Source organism: Grammomys surdaster, unplaced genomic scaffold (assembly GCF_004785775.1).
Source record: "Grammomys surdaster isolate TR1022 unplaced genomic scaffold, NIH_TR_1.0 371, whole genome shotgun sequence".
Classification (NCBI taxonomy): domain Eukaryota; kingdom Metazoa; phylum Chordata; class Mammalia; order Rodentia; family Muridae; genus Grammomys; species Grammomys surdaster.
The window spans coordinates 603734-619274 of NW_021604790.1; the positions used below are offsets into that span (position 1 = coordinate 603734).

General features: G+C 48.6%; 1 protein-coding gene across 2 annotated transcripts in view; it reads left to right on the forward strand.

Moving 5' to 3' along the window:
• The first annotated feature begins 2855 nt into the window (after positions 1-2855).
• The window catches only part of Ttc25 (tetratricopeptide repeat domain 25), a 29954-nt gene continuing 17268 nt past the window's right edge, over positions 2856-15541 (forward strand). The window contains exons 1-7 of one of the 2 annotated variants that reach the window (XM_028780553.1): positions 2856-3090; positions 7184-7315; positions 7561-7711; positions 8329-8390; positions 8670-8835; positions 10495-10719; positions 10898-11105. In XM_028780553.1, coding sequence (XP_028636386.1) covers positions 2977-3090; positions 7184-7315; positions 7561-7711; positions 8329-8390; positions 8670-8835; positions 10495-10719; positions 10898-11105 — 1058 coding nt within the window. In that variant the 5' untranslated portion in view covers positions 2856-2976. The remainder of the gene's footprint in view (positions 3091-7183; positions 7316-7560; positions 7712-8328; positions 8391-8669; positions 8836-10494; positions 10720-10897; positions 11106-15541) is intronic. The other variant, XM_028780554.1, reaches the window with a different exon arrangement.

Consider the following 15541-nt stretch of genomic DNA (forward strand, 5'->3'; position numbering starts at 1 on the left):
CCTCTGCCTCCCAAGTGCTGGGATTAAAGGCGTGCACCACGACTGCCGGGCTCCCTGGGCTGTTTTTTTTTTTTTTGGTTTTTCGAGACAGGGTTTCTCTATGTAGTCCTGGCTGTCCTGGAACTCACTCTGTAGACCAGGCTGGCCTGGAACTCAGAAATCCACCTGCCTCTGCCTCCCAAGTGCTGGGACTAAAGGTGTGCGCCACCACTGCCCGGCAAAAATCTACCTTGTAATGGCATAACACGGTGAGTACTTCTGAGTGGCATCACATGGTGAGTACCCGGCTCCCTGGACTCTTAAAGGCTGAAGATTCAAGGGCAGAAGTGCTGGGAGGCCAGCGGCATCAGGTTTCACAGGGACTGCAGGGGACTGTGAACCACCAGACATGGATGCTGGGAACCAAACACTGATCCAGTACATGAGCAGCACACACTTTCAATCACTGAGCCATCTCCCCAGCCCCCCAAAAGACAGCCATCTTCTAAATCAAACTGCAGATTAGTGTAGAACTGATATCAAGGAATCTTGTGTATTCTTGTTTGCTTAGCTTTGTTTTCCTTTTGATATAAAGCCTTGCTAAGTAGCCCTGGCTATCCTCGAGCTCCAGGCCACCCTCTTTCTATAGCCTGGGACCGGCTGTGTGTACCACCATAACCAAACCTGGGTTAGATATCCCTTTATCATTTCCCCCCAATGGTAATCTTGAAAAACTTTTAAAAACTACAACCAAAGGGAATTGACACTAATGGAATTCTGTGATTTCACCACGTTTTTCTAAGTAATCAGTTATGGTGGTTTGAGACAGAGACTCCCCTGTTACTTGGGTTGGCCTTCAACTCACTATGTAACCTGAGGCGGTCTTGAACTTGTGGCAATCTTCCTGCTTCAGTTTCTCAAGTGCTGGAATTATAGGTCTTGTGTTCATTTGTGTTTATACATTTGCTAGTAAGGACATCTTTTTTAAAGACTAAAAATGGTTTTGTTTTGCTCCTACTGTGTGCCAATCAGCTGGACTCTGTTCATTTTTTTTAAGGTTCATTTATTTATTATATATGAGTACACTGTAGCTGTCATCAGACACACCAGAAGAGGGCATCAGATTCCATAACAGATGTTACTGAGCCACCATGTGGTTGCTGGGAATAGAACTCAGGACCTCTGGAAGAGCAGTCAGTGCTCTTAACTTCGGAGCCATCTCTCCAGCCCAATTCTATTCCTAATATATGCCACTCAGCTGGATTCTGTTTCTAGTTTTGTGTTTGAGGCTCACAAGTAGCCAGGGCAGGCCTGGAACTTGTAATGGAGACCAGGAAGCCTAGATCTCATCAAGAATCTCCTATCTCTGTCTCTGGAGTAAGAAAATTAAAGACCCAGGCCACCAAGCCTGGCTCAGCTGAATTCTGGAAAGACAGTTTATAAGACAAGATTCTGGGTTGGAGAGATGACTCAAGGGTTAAGAGCACTGGTTGCTCTTGCAGAACACCCAGGTTCGACTCCTAGCATCCTAGCACCCAAATGGTGGCTCAAAATTACATGTAACTCCAGTTCCAGGGGATCCAGTACCCTCTTCTGGTCTCCATAGGCACCAAGCATGCATATGGTATACATACATGCAGCCAAAACACTCACGTATAAAATGAAATGAGTAAATATTTTAAAAAAAAAATCCCCACCAGCAAATTTTTAAAAAAGACAAAGTTCCTGATTAAGTCACAATCCCTTTGGGGGACAAAAAAAAAAAAAAAAAAAAAAAAGGTATCCTTACGGGACATTCTACAGATCGCGTTTCGAGGTATTATGGGAACTTGGAGGCGCTACTTTTTTTTTTGTAACTTTTATTTTGTTTTGGTTTTTTTTGGTTTTGTTTTTGTTTATGTTCTTTTTGTTTGTTTGTTTTTGTTTTTCAAGACAGCTCTGTGTAGCTCTGGCTGTCCTGGAACTCACTTTGTAGACCAGGCTGGCCTCGAACTCAGAAATCCACCTGTCTCTGCCTCCCAAGTGCTGGGATTAAAGGCGTGTGCCACCACTGCCCAGCTTGGTACTACTTTTTTAAATGTGTGTGAAAAAGCATGTGCTTTGGCACATGTGAGTGTGGATGCCAGAGGACACTCCAGGGACGTACCTGTTTCTGTCTCTCTAGGGGTGGCTAATACAAGCTGGTGCCATCACACTGGACTGTACCAGGTTTGGTAGAATTGAGGTAGAGAGCGCTTGGCAAGTCTTATCAGCTGAGTTATCTGTTATCTCCACAGTCATTAGTCTTTTGTTTGTTTGTTTGTGGTAGTGCTGAATCGGTGGAGAATGACGTCAGGGTAGATGTTAGTTCAGACTTGCTATTAGCAAGTGGTCAATAAATATGTGAAATTTTCAACTAAACCCATCACAATTTCCGTTGCATTCTCATGCAAATCCTCAGGTCCCTGGGGGCTCTATTATTTTCATGCTCATTTGGCAGGTAGGACATGTGCTTTTCAGTTCCCTAATGTGCTTGGTCAAGGATCACGCAGCTAGGAAGTGACAAGAGAGAAGGCTGCCCAAGCCCTCTGACTCCAAGTCCAAAATTCTCTCTTTCCTGATGGGACCTGGGGCATTTAAGCCTTAAATCCTACTTGGAATTTTGCCTCCAATTCTCTTTTCTTGGCTTGCTTTGTCTGAGAGACTTTCCACGTGGCAACTGGCGGGGAGAAGCAACCTATGAGCAACAGTGATCACTCTGGAGCGCCACCGCCCTGCAGCCGCCGGCCACGCGCTCAGCACTTGTCTGACCGGTGTGCTCAGCGTGGCGACACAGGCGCATGAGCACACTAGGCAGGCTCACCCGGGATCCTAACACCGCCAGGGGAGGGGAGGGACCGGAAGTTAGAGTAGCTCTCTGGGTTGCTAAGAGACCAGGCTGCCACAAACCAAGCCGGTGATTCTCCACCCTCTTTCCCTTTCTGGATCTGCTTCACAATTTCCAAAAGTCGGGTGACCATGTCTGACGGCGAAGCTGATATCTTGAGAAGCACCTTTCCCTCTTACGTGGCAGAGGGCGAGAGGCTTTATCTGTGCGGGGAGTTCTCTAAGGCCATTCAAAGCTTTACCAACGTGAGTTGCGCCTTGAACCTATCAATGCTTCGCCTTCCTCTTTCCCCTCCTGTCTTCCCACTCCTCCTCCTCCTCTTCTTTTCCTTCCTCTCCCTCCTCCTCTTCTTTTTTCTCTTCTTTCCTCTCTCTCCTTCCTCCACTCCTCTTTCGAGATAGACACTTGTTCTGTAGACTAGGGTGGTCTCCGACTACCTCTACTTCCTGAGAGATGACTTTCGATGTGCGCCCTCATTCCCAACTTCCCTTTTGAAAGGAAGTTGCCCTCCTTATGTACTCTGGAGACCAACTCCCTATCTCACAGTTAGCCTCTGGAGTGCTGGAACCCCGCTTGCTACCTGGACCCACCACCATTTTGTTGTTGATGAAAGATGTGTGTGTGTATACCACATGCATGCCTGGTACTTTCGGAAGCCAGAAGAGAGAACTGGCTCCCTTGGAACTGGAGTTGCAGGCAGTTGTATAGCACCAAGTGCGTGCTGGGATCCAGACCTGGGTCCTCTGCAAGAGTAGTAAGTGCTGTTAACCAACAAACCAACACTGTAGTTCCGCCCTCCCCTTCACCACTTAAAGAAAAATATTTATATGTGATGGATGTTTTGCCTGCATGTATATGCATGCACCATGTACATACTTTCAGATCCTCTAGAAATGGAGTTACTGAGGGATGTGAGCTGCCATGTGGGTGCTGGGACTTGAACCTGGGTCCTCTGGAAGAGCAGTCAGTCAGTGCTCTTACCTGCTAAAACATCTCCAGGCCCGCCTAATTACCATTTTTTTTTTTTCATCGCCAGCAGTCCTGAGGTCCATTTTGTGTCTAATACTCCTGGTTTCCCTGATACACCACTGTTACAGATAAGCCCTGGCTTTTGCCATTTTCTCTCGTTTCTGACTAATGTCTGCCAGGTGGTGACATAAACAGTGACCGATCATTATCTTTCTTTAAATGTTTCATGATTACCTTTCTCTTGATAAACTCAGTCGCCCATCCTTAGCTACAGAGTGCCCGAGACGCTAAATGTAGAAGTCTCTGGCACAGGCTTGAAGTGACGGTGAAGTTAACGTATTAACCTTATTGAAAATTACACCACTGTACCCTAAAGGGATTGGGAGGGTTTTTTTTTTTAGGATACTAGATGTACTGCTCTAAGCAAAGTACGTGTGGGGGGAGGGGAGTTAAGACTGTCACTTCATTGTATAGATGAGGAAGTGGATATAGAAGTTTGGTAACATGCCCAAGGCCACTGCACTAGCTGGGGTAGTGGAGGAAGGTTTCTCTGAGCCAAGCATTCAGACTCCAGTTGCCCGAAGTGCCCAACCTCCACACTGCAAGGTGTTCTAATAACCTTTTCCTTTGCAGGGCTGGAGACAGCGCTTAATTGGGTAGAGTGTTTGCCTCGTGTGCATGAAGGCCTGGTTTGATCTTGCTTTTGAGTGTGTTGTCCCACACTTTCAATCCCAGCAGCTGGCAGGTAGAGACAGGAAGAACTGAGATTTTTTTTTTTTTTTTTTTGGTTTTTTTGAGACAGGGTTTCTCTGTGTAGCCCTGGCTGTCCTGGAACTCACTCTGTAGACCAGGCTAGCCTCAAACTCTCGAACTCAGAAATCCGCCTGCCTCTGCCTCCCAAGTGCTGGGATTAAAGGCGTGCGCCACCACTGCCTGGCAAGAACTGAGATTTAAGATCATCTATGGCTACTTAGCAAGTTCAGGGCCAGTGTGGGATACTGGAGATCCCACCTCCAGAACAAATTAACCATTTCCTTTCTAGAAACTGTATTTTTCTTTTGGGTTGCTGGGGCTCCGACCCCACATGCTTGCCAATTGCTCTTCTACTGAGTAACACGAGGAGCTCATAGCCTACCTTCTTTCTCTCTCTCTCTCTCTCTCTCTCTCTCTCTCTCTCTCTCTCTCTCTCCCTTTCTTTTTTTTTTTAAGACAGGATTTCTCTGTATAGCCCTGGCCATCCTGGAATTTGCTCTGTAGACTGGTTGACCTTGAACTCGGAGATCTTCTTGCCTCTGCCTCCTCAGGACACACCCAAGAAGTGAAGGTGTGCATCACCATAGCCAGCTCCACTTATTTGGAATGGCATAGCAGCGGGGCATGGTGGTACTTGTGATTCCAATATTCAGAGTGCTGAGACAGGAGGATTTTGAGTTTGGGGCCAGCCTGGGCTGCATAGTGAGTTCAAGACACACCTGAGCTAAACTAGCAAAACTGTTTCAAAAGAACCAAATTAAAGCAAACCCTTAAATGGAATGTTAACCCACTAACCAATCCCAAGACTTTCCTCAAGTCCAGCTTCTGTGCTGTTCCCCAATCTTCCACCTCTTTCCCTAGTCACAGCTTCCAAGAGAAATGACGGCCTGGTGGGCAGATGGAGTTAGTAGCCCTGCCGCTTTGCATTCCCCTTTCTCCTGGAGCTATCTGGTCTTAGAGCAGCTGAACCAGAAAGTAAAGATGACCCTAAGGGCAGGTTAGAAGCCCTCCCATTCTAGGAAAGATAACAACTGCTTCCTCTTCCTAGAAAAGAAGGAAGGTCTTAGAGAGGGCAGACACAGTCTGATGCCTAGGGGAAGCTTGTCTCATGCCTGCCTTCCTAGCACTGGTTTCTAGTACATAGCCACCTTCCCTTGGGGCATGTTCTCTTCTGTCTTGGTTACCCCAGGACTGGGACAAACATTCACCATAGCTGTAATGATCTCAGAAGGTGACAGGACAAAGCTGGATGTGATGACTCCGCTTGTAGTCCTAGCACTTGGGGGGGGGGCTATGGTAAGATCAGGAGTACAGGGGCAGCCTCAGCTATATAACAAGTTTGAGGCCATCATGGATTATATGAGGTCCTGTCTCAAGAAATAAACAGACAGGGCTGGCAAAGATGACTCAGAGGATACAGGTACTTTTGGCCAAGCCTGATGAGCTGAATTTGATGCTCATATCCACAAAGTGGGAGAAAACAAAGTCTTAGAGGTTGTTCTCTGAGCTCTACATGCACACTGTTGAATGCATAGAACCACATGGGCCGACGTACACACAAAAGTAATTTTTAAAAAAGAGAGAGAAAAGGAAGGAAGGGAAGGGAAGGGAGGAAGGGAGGAAGGAAGGAAGGAAGAAAGAAAGACGGCAGGACATGGGGGGGTAAGAAAAGTGTCCATCCTTACACTAGGGCCTCCAGATGGCTTCTGTCTTCCTCACATCTGTATCTTAGTTCCCCAAAATAGTGATAATTCTCAGTTTACTACATAAAGAAGAAAAAGAAGAGGAAGAGGAGGAAAAGGAGGAGAAGGAAGGCAGCTCAAGCCAGGTGTGACAGCATACATCTGTAATCCCAACTACTCCAAAGACTGAAGAAATTAGAGGAGGGCTGGGTATGGGCGGTACACGTCTGTAACCCCAGCATCCACAAGGTAGATCAGGAGACGGCAGAGTACTTGAGACCAACTTGGTCTGTCTACCTAGCAAGCTGCAGGCCAGTCAACGGTACAGTTTGAAATTATCTCTCCAAACCAAACAACAGTGAAATTCCAACTAACCAGAAAGACGGAGAGGGAAGGAGAGCAAAAGAAGACTTGGGCTAGGTATATAACTCAAAGGTAGAGAACTTGCATTCATAAAGCCCTGCGTTCTAATCCTTGCACACAAAGGCTAAGGGATGAGTAACCAGAGCTTTAGATGCCCTAAAATCTATTCTGTTTACATTAGCCTTTGACATTCACATTGCAAAGGTTTCAGCCAGCTGAGGTTTATTGAACTTGGTAGACATAAACCGCCTTGAAGTTGTACTGCTGGTAGGATTTGGCAGAAAGTCACAGATCCTCAGCCCAGCCAATTCCTACGTCTCAACCAGTGGCTTCCCCAGTAACCGAGATAGAGCCTTCTCTGAGATCAGCCACATACATACAGATCGAGATGTTCATGTTCGATGAGCCAATGGGTTGGGCTGTTTGCATCTGATGAGACTCAGAGGCAGGAGTCTGTGTACTGACCTGGAGGGTCCCCTCGAAACTGCAGTAGGTGCGGGCCACCCTTCCGGGTGAGGCGACCGCCTTACTCTTCCCGGCATCTGCCCATCAGAGTGCTTCCCTTTGGCAGGCTCTTCACCTTCAAAGCGGAGATAAGAACTGCCTGGTTGCGCGCTCCAAGTGCTACCTGAAGATGGGAGACTTAGAGAAATCCTTGAATGATGCTGAAGCCTCACTTCAGAATGACCCGACTTTCTGCAAGGTGACTGCCGGATGGGAGGGCTCAGTCTTGCTTTCGACATTTCCATTACAGCAGCCTCTGGTTACTGGTAGTTGAAGAACCAGCTGGATCACTTGGTGTCTGATGCCCTTTCCTCTTCAGTGCTTGCCTGCCTCCCTGCCTCTCATATTCCAACCTCGACCTCCAACCTGGGACCCTTCCATTCTACCATACAAGTCCTATAAGGTCTCGTCTCTCCATCTGGGTTTGACTGTCTTTCATTCCAGGGGATCTTACAGAAGGCAGAGACACTGTACACCATGGGAGACTTTGAGTTTGCCCTGGTGTTCTATCATCGAGGCTACAAACTGAGACCTGACCGGGAATTCAAAGTTGGAATTCAGAAAGCCCAGGAAGCCATCAACAACTCGGTGGGAAGTGAGTGAGCACAGGGCTGTGACTTTATCCAGGAAGGCTTGGGAGGGTCAAGGGTGCAGAGTGCAAGCGTCTACCACCACCGGGGAGTCTTACACTTAGACTTGGCTGTTGCTGAGGTCCTCTTTTGTCTGAGGAGTGACCTTCCAGACATGCTAGGTGGGCTGCTTTGAAGTTGTCCTTTCTGAAGTCATATATAGACTAGAGTTGGGTTCTGAGTCCAGCCTTTCTGAGGCTGGCCCCTCCCTCACCATACAAGTGCCGAGGGTTAGTTTTACCCATCAACTCCACAGCAGAGGGAAGAAGGAGGTGAGTGAGGACTTGTCCCTGTGGATAGCAAAGTGTGGAAATAGCATGTGACAGAGTCTCCCTTCATCTGGGATCTCTCTGTATTTGGAAATCTGGCTGCTGCATGGCCTTGGGCTAGTGGGGGCCATCTAGTGTCTAGGACAGTGTTTTACCAACCAACCTGCACCATTCCTGGATTAGGGTGGCTTGATGCCAGCTTTGCCAAGGCCTTCGCCATCTCCTCGCCAAAGGCAGCCATTTCCAAATGAAAGTATGTGATCGGTCATGCCCGGGAGGCTTGGCCCTGCTCAGTCCCCGCCTCTGTCCTCCAGGTCCTTCTTCAATTAAGCTGGAGAACAAAGGAGACCTCTCCTTCTTAAGCAAGCAAGCTGAGGTAAGGTGCCTGGTTCTGAGGCCACTCGTACCTTCAAACCCCTACTAACATTCCACTGGGAACATTTCACCTCTGCCCATCATGGGCCACCATGAGATTCTGCCGCAGCTCCAGAGGTTATCCTGGGAATCCAGCTATACCCAACCAAGCATATGTCATAGTTCTCAGTCCGCAGAGGGTCTTGTAGGAGCAGAGAATTCAAAGTCTTAGACTCTCCATCCACACTGCACACTCTGAGCTCCTTACTGAGGCTCCCCTGAATGTTCCTCCATTTTCCAGAGTAAGAAAGCCCAACAGAAGCATCTACCTATAAAGCACCTCTCATACAACACCAAGCATGAAATCAAGCGGAAGGGCTCGCTCAAGAGTGAGAAGACCGTCAGGCAGCTGCTCGGGGAGCTGTATGTGGACAAGGAGTATCTGGAGAAGCTTCTTCTGGATGAAGGTGTCAGACCTGTTGCTGGCAGGGCTAGGGCAGTGGGTGGGAGCATAAGGGACAGCCTGTCTCGGAATGCAGCCAACCCAGACCTGTAGAAAGGTTGTATAGCGTTCTCACCCGACTAAGGTCACAGGAGGCTAGGCAACATGCTTCTGCTCATATCTGGACCCAAGAAGTCCACATTCAGGGTCCTCGCTTTTTAGTACGTGGGCTCCTTTGTCAACTTTACATCACTGACAGAACACCTGAGCTAATCAGCTTGTAAGAAGGAGAGATGCTGATCTGACAGAGTGACCTATACCTTTCACTCCACCAGAGACAGAGGCAGAGGCAGGTGGGCCTCTGTGAGTTCAAGGCCAGCCTGGTTGATGTAGCAAGTTCCAAGACAGCCAGAGCTATAGTGAGACCCTCTTTCAAAAAAAAAAAAAAGATTTATTTTGGCTTAAAGTTTCAGAGATTTCATAGGTATTCAGGTAACTCTATTGTTTCATGGCCTGTTGGTGAGGCAGAACATTGTATTAGGAGCACCCAGTAGGACAGAGGTGGCCAGGAAGTAACAAAAGAGGAAGGGGCAGAGACTCTAATACATGCCCCCACCACCACCACTGGAAGGCATGCCCCAGACAGTGTAACTTCCTGACAATAGGTTCCTCTTCCTAAAGGTCCTTCTACCATATTCCAGTAGTACACTGGCTAGGAACCAAGCCTTAACACATGAGGCCGTTAAGGGAGGGACATTCAAGAGGCAAATCACAACCATCACCGTAGTCTGTACGGTGGGTAAAAGAATCTGACGGACAGGTGGTGGGATATCTGAGCATGTCAGGACTACATGTTCTGAAACATCATCTGGCCCATCCCTCATTTCATAGACAAGGAAATAGAATTCCCTGAACGTCCAAGGTGACAAGCAAGTCGGTGGTGGCGTCACCAACAGAATCCAGTCCGATACACTTTCCATCACACCGTGCAGGCAGAACCCTCAAACATAGGCCTCCCACTAACCTGGCATGGGGTATTGCTCTGAACTGATAAACCTGAACAGGGGACAAATGTGGACACAAATACCCTCTCCCCAGAACTGGTTTTTCTAAGGTCAACTTCAGGGTTCTCTGCAGGGTTTTGGCACACAACTTTACTGTTGGCACATCTCCATGGTAACAAGCCTGAAGGCTTCCTGGTCTCTAGAGGGCCTGCCATGGAAGGCAGGAGTGGCCTGAGCATTTATCCCAAGTGGCCTTGCGTCATTTCAATTGGCCCCAGCTCTGGCCACACAGTAGACAGGATGGAGCCACACCCCTACAGCTCCCAGCATGCACCAGCTCATCTGGCACCTAGATGCCCGATGAGGCCTGGCAATGTGGACCAGGGTTTGCATTCAGACTCTTCTTTATTCCCTGAGGACACAGCTTGAAAGGAGGGAACCCTTGAGTACAGGCTTCTCAGAAAGTTATCCGAGTGACCCTTCTTGTCCCTCCTATTTTGCCAAAAAAAGGTTCGTATCAAGAACGTCCACCTGGCTGTCCATCGCTACCCCCAAACTCTCCATTTCCTCACTGCTGGGGCAAGTGCAGGCGGGGTCCTCACAGGGCCCTACAGCAAGTTCTCCAACCCTAGAAAGGGTGACTCCCCTACATGTGTGATCTCCTTGATGACTCTCCACAGATCTCATCAAAGGCACCATCAAGAAAGGTCTGACCGTGGAGGACCTCATCATGACTGGCATCAACTACTTGGACACCCGCAGCAACTTCTGGAGGCAGCAGAAGCCCATCTATGCCAGGGAGCGAGACCGGAAGCTGATGCAAGAGAAGTGGCTGAGGGACCGGAAACGCAGCCCCTCGCAGACAGCCCACTACATCCTCAAGAGCCTAGAGGACATTGACATGTGTGGGTAGTAGTCTCGGGGTTGGGGGATGGGAAGAGGCAACACGATAGCCAGAGCCTCGGAGCCCGAGCCTCGGCCTCTGCTGACCTGTGGATGGAAATTATTATCTGGGAGGAGTTAACCCATCAACACGGAGCCCATCAACACGGAGTTGACCTTGTCAACTCCTTCTCTCCCCAGTGTTGACCAGTGGCAGTGCTGAAGGGAGCCTTCAAAAAGCTGAGAAAGTACTTAAGAAGGTTCTGGAATGGAACCAAGACGAGGTACCCAACAAGGATGAACTGGTCGGGAACTTGTACAGCTGCATAGGCAACGCCCAGATTGAGCTGGGGCAGATGGTGGCTGCCTTGCAGAGCCACAGAAAGGACCTGGAGATCGCCAAGGAACAGTGAGTGCCCTGCGGTAGCCAAGGTCCCTAGGCCTCTGAGAGCCTTTGCCAGGGCTGCTCGTAGGTCATTCCTACTTTCTGTCCCGGAGGGCAGGCCTGAGGGAGAGTCCAGTGGAAGTAGGGCTTGAATACTCAGGACTGAGGTTAGAAAGCAAACCTAGGCTGGTAATTTCTTTCATTTTTAATCACACACAAGAGCATAATGGCTAAAAATTCCGGTGAGCTCCCAGTGGTCTGGCTCTTGGTGTTTGTTTGTTTGTTTTTTTATTTTTGTATCAGGCCCTAGGCATACCAGATATTTCTGGCATTAGGAACATAGCAGTGTCCAGATATAGCTTCGGATATCTAGCAGAAAAAAAAAAGTGGCATTGCATTAAATTGCCATTAAAAGCAAAAGGTACCGGTGAGGATGCCTGGGGCGGGAATGTTGGTCCAGCATGCTGGCCTTGTAGAAAGACCTGAGGCTGGAGGAAGCTTCAGGCTGGAGTGAGAGAGGGGCCAAGAGGAAGCTGGACAAAGTCAGGCAAGGCTAAATGAACCATGGAGTAACCTAGGGGATAAGGTCTGGGGGCCGGTAGATCCAAATGGGCTGTAGGATCTTAGGCAAGTCACTTCCCCACCCAGTCTCAGTGTTTCCACTCAGTAGAGTGTGCTCGGCTGTCCCTACCCTGGTGTGGAGGGGAGGATAGATGGAAAGGTACAGGCCAAGAGCTTGATACAATAGGGGTGGGAATATAGCTCAGTGTTCAGCATGTTCAAGGCCCTGGGCTCACTCAGTTCCAGTTCACAAACAGACATGCACACAGACACACCATACCATACACATTCATAGACACACACACATCACACACACACAGACATGCCATACACACAGACACAAACATACACCGAACACATGGACATACCATACACATACACACACACACACACACACACACACACACACACGTGCGCGCACACACACGAGAAAAACAGAGACCAGAGACCCAAGACTGTGCCTACTATTCTTCTAACCTATTCTTCTAACAGTGATACCTAGTCTCCCTGAAATGAGCTGTTCTCAACTTGAAACTTCCTGACAGGGAATCCATCACTTTCAGGGGATCCTGATTTTTTTTTTTAATTTATTATATATTTGTTCATGCATTTATTCATTGTATGCATGTGCACTCATGAATGCCAGAGCATTTGTGTGATCAGAGGAACAGTTGTGGAAACCACTTCTCCTATCACGTGGGTCCCGGGATCAAACTTAGGCCATGAGGTTTGGCAGCAAGCGCCTCCACCCACTGAACCATCTCCCCTGCCCTGAGCGTCCTGATTCTAAGTCCTTTGGAGTCCTTCTTGGCTACAGCATCCGTTCACTCACAGTTCTGAACTCTTCGCCAACTTGTATGTTGTTCAGTTTGCAGTGGATTGTTGGCACGTTCTTGGTCTAATGGCTTCTCTATACTGCCACCAAGTGGGGACCATGCTTTACCACATGAGCCCTTTGGGGAGACAGTTCCTGCTCAAACTGTACCACCCACCACTTTCACTCAGTGCTTCAGCCTTTAGCCACAGCTGCTCTCTCTCTCTCTCTTGCTCTCACGCTCTCTCTCGCTCTCTCTCTCTCTTGCTCTCTCTTGCTCTCTCGCTCTCGCTCTCGCTCTCTCTCTCTCTCTCTCTCTCTTTCACAGATCTTCAAAGCCACACTACCCTTTGCCAGCTCTCCTTCCTGCTGACCAACAGGGAAATACCTTAGTATCCATCATAACACCACTATCAGCCCTTCTCGAAATGGGCTCTTCCCAAGATGTAAGGCTTCCCAAGATAACAGGCCATGGCTTTCAGGCCATGACCCCTGGTTGACTACAGTGCCACTCACAGCCTTGCACACTGGCTCCAGCTCTCTCCTCGTTCAGCCACCATGCCCTCAGTGCCACCCACACCTGGGCAGTTTCTTGTATGTCTCCTAAGGGCTAAGGAGGGAAATTGAGTTATCAGCCATTAGAATGGAGCAAGGGAGGTGGGATGGACCTAGAGTTGAAGACAGACACGTCCTTGATTCCTAGCTCTGTCACACTCAGAGCTGTGTGGATTTAAGTCAGTCATCCCCTCAGTTTCCTTACCTGTATGTACTGAAGGCCTAATGATACCACCTGACGGGATCATGGGGGTTAGCTAAAACGTGCTCCCTCTGAGTGTCTTCATCACAGCACTTGGGGGGCAAAGGTAGTTGAAATTCTGTGAGGCCAGTCAAGACTACATAGCCAGACTCTTTCAAAGAGAAAGAATAAGTATAGATAACCTCTTGGGTGCAAACATCTCCCATAGATCTTCTCACTTTTCTCACAGGCCCCAGATCTATTGTTTAACACAGTCCAAGGCCTTTCTCTTTGAATGTCCTGTAAGCAATCCCACATGTAACCAGTCACAGTCTGTCCCTTACATCTGTCCCACACACACTGCCCCAGGAGCCCCTGAACCTTAGACAGCTACTGCCTGGAGGAAACCCATGACGCTTCTGGGTATCTCCCTCCCTCTGTCCTGCTCATGTCCTGACCACCCAGCCTGGGCTTCCTCAGCTTCTCCCATGAAAGAAAACTCCAGTGGTTGCAGGCTGCTCTCAGTCAGTTCGGCTTTCTTTGGGCCTCAGCCAGCAAAGAGCTCTCTGCAGGTCATTCCAGCCTGGAGCCATTGAAAGGATCCCAGCTTTGCTTTTGCCTCGTTCAACAGGGTGTCCCTTTCCTCAGAGCTGGCTCTGTCAAGCTACTCCCACTCATTCACCAGACCCTGGAGTCAGGGTCTCACTCTAGGAAGGCCTTTGACCCTGAGTGTGGGGGTAGGGATGGAGGAATCGGTCCAGAAACCTCACCCTGTTCCTCCCAGTCCTCGTAGACATTGGGCTTTGGGAAGAGTCACTCTCTTGTTACCAGTTCTTACCACATAACTAGAGTGTTGTATCTGGGTACAGAATTCTAGACAACCTTCCTTCCTTTTTTATTTTTCCATGTTTTGAGACATAATTTCACTAAGTAGCCGCAGTCTGGCCTCTAACTCCTGATCCTCCTACCTCTCTCCCAGGAGCTAGGATCAGAAGCTCAGGCCACTTGGCTTGGCTAGTTCCTGCCTTTTCAACATCTGCAAACAGAGCCTTACCTAGAAACTCTAGTCTAAGTGAGTTCTACGCTCCCCTCCTACCTTCTTTTCAGCCACTTAGAGACTAGCCAGTGACTTGTTCAATAGGCTTCTAGGTATCCCAGTGCTCATTTATTTCTTGGGTGGATGTAGATTTGATTTATGTCCCTTCCTGCCGCTGGTAGTTTGTGGTTGTTTTCATTGAGATAGGATTTCAAGCTGCCCAGGTTGGCTTGAATTCACTATGAAACCAAGGATGACCATGCGCTCCTTGGCCTCCTGGCTCTACCTCCCAAATAGGTGTGCCCCACCATGCTAGGTGTGCACCCAGGACTGAAAACTCCTTAACTTCCTGGCTGTTGGAATTTTAGGCATGCACTTTCATGCCAGGTTTATGTGGTGGTTGGGGGATCAAACACAGGGCCTTGTGTATCTCCCTGGCCTCTGCATTATGAACGTTTCTGACAGTAGGGCTGGAACCTAGGCCTCATGCATACTAGGCAAGTATTCTGACACTGAGCTACATATTCAACCTTCATTTTTTGTCTTTTGTTTTTAAACAAGATCTCACTATGTAGCCCTGGCTCGCCTAGAACTCACTGTATAGACCAATCTGGCTTCAAACTCACAGAAATCCATCTGCATCTGTCTCTGGGATTAAAGATGTAAAGGTGTATGCCACACTGTTGGCAGCCCTCTTATTAATATTATGAATAAATTAAGAAGCCACAGGATTTACCTGTCACACACTCTCTCTTTTAACGTTTTGGTGGTGTCGGGGATCCAACCCAGGACGCTAGGCAGGCTCTACCACTGGACCATCCGCCCTAGCCCCAGGGGAGCCCTCTCTGGAAGGGAAAAACCTATCTTAGGCAGACTGTGAGAGCAGCTGATGAAAACTGTAGCTGAGGGTCCCAAGAGACACAGGCAGGAACACTACCAGAGGAGGGGATGCAGGACCGGAGGCTTGGATTGGAAATGAGGAGGGCAAGGACCGTCCTGGCAGAGGGACATGGGAATATGGAGGATTTGTGGATCTACAGATTTTATGCTAGTCTAGAGACCAGGGCCATGGGCAGCTGACACCTTAAGGGAGTCTGGCTTTACAGAAAGTTCTGCCACACTAGGTTTGACTAAAAAATGTGTGGAAGTCTCTCACACCACCTCATACCCATTCCCCTGGGACCTCACTGGAGTATGTTCTTGTTAATGACGTGCTTGTGGACTTAGGCACATACAGAGGATTTTCAAAACAAGAATTCATTTCAATGTTTTTAAATGAATGAAAGAGATCTGATAGTCTCCTATGCCAGGGG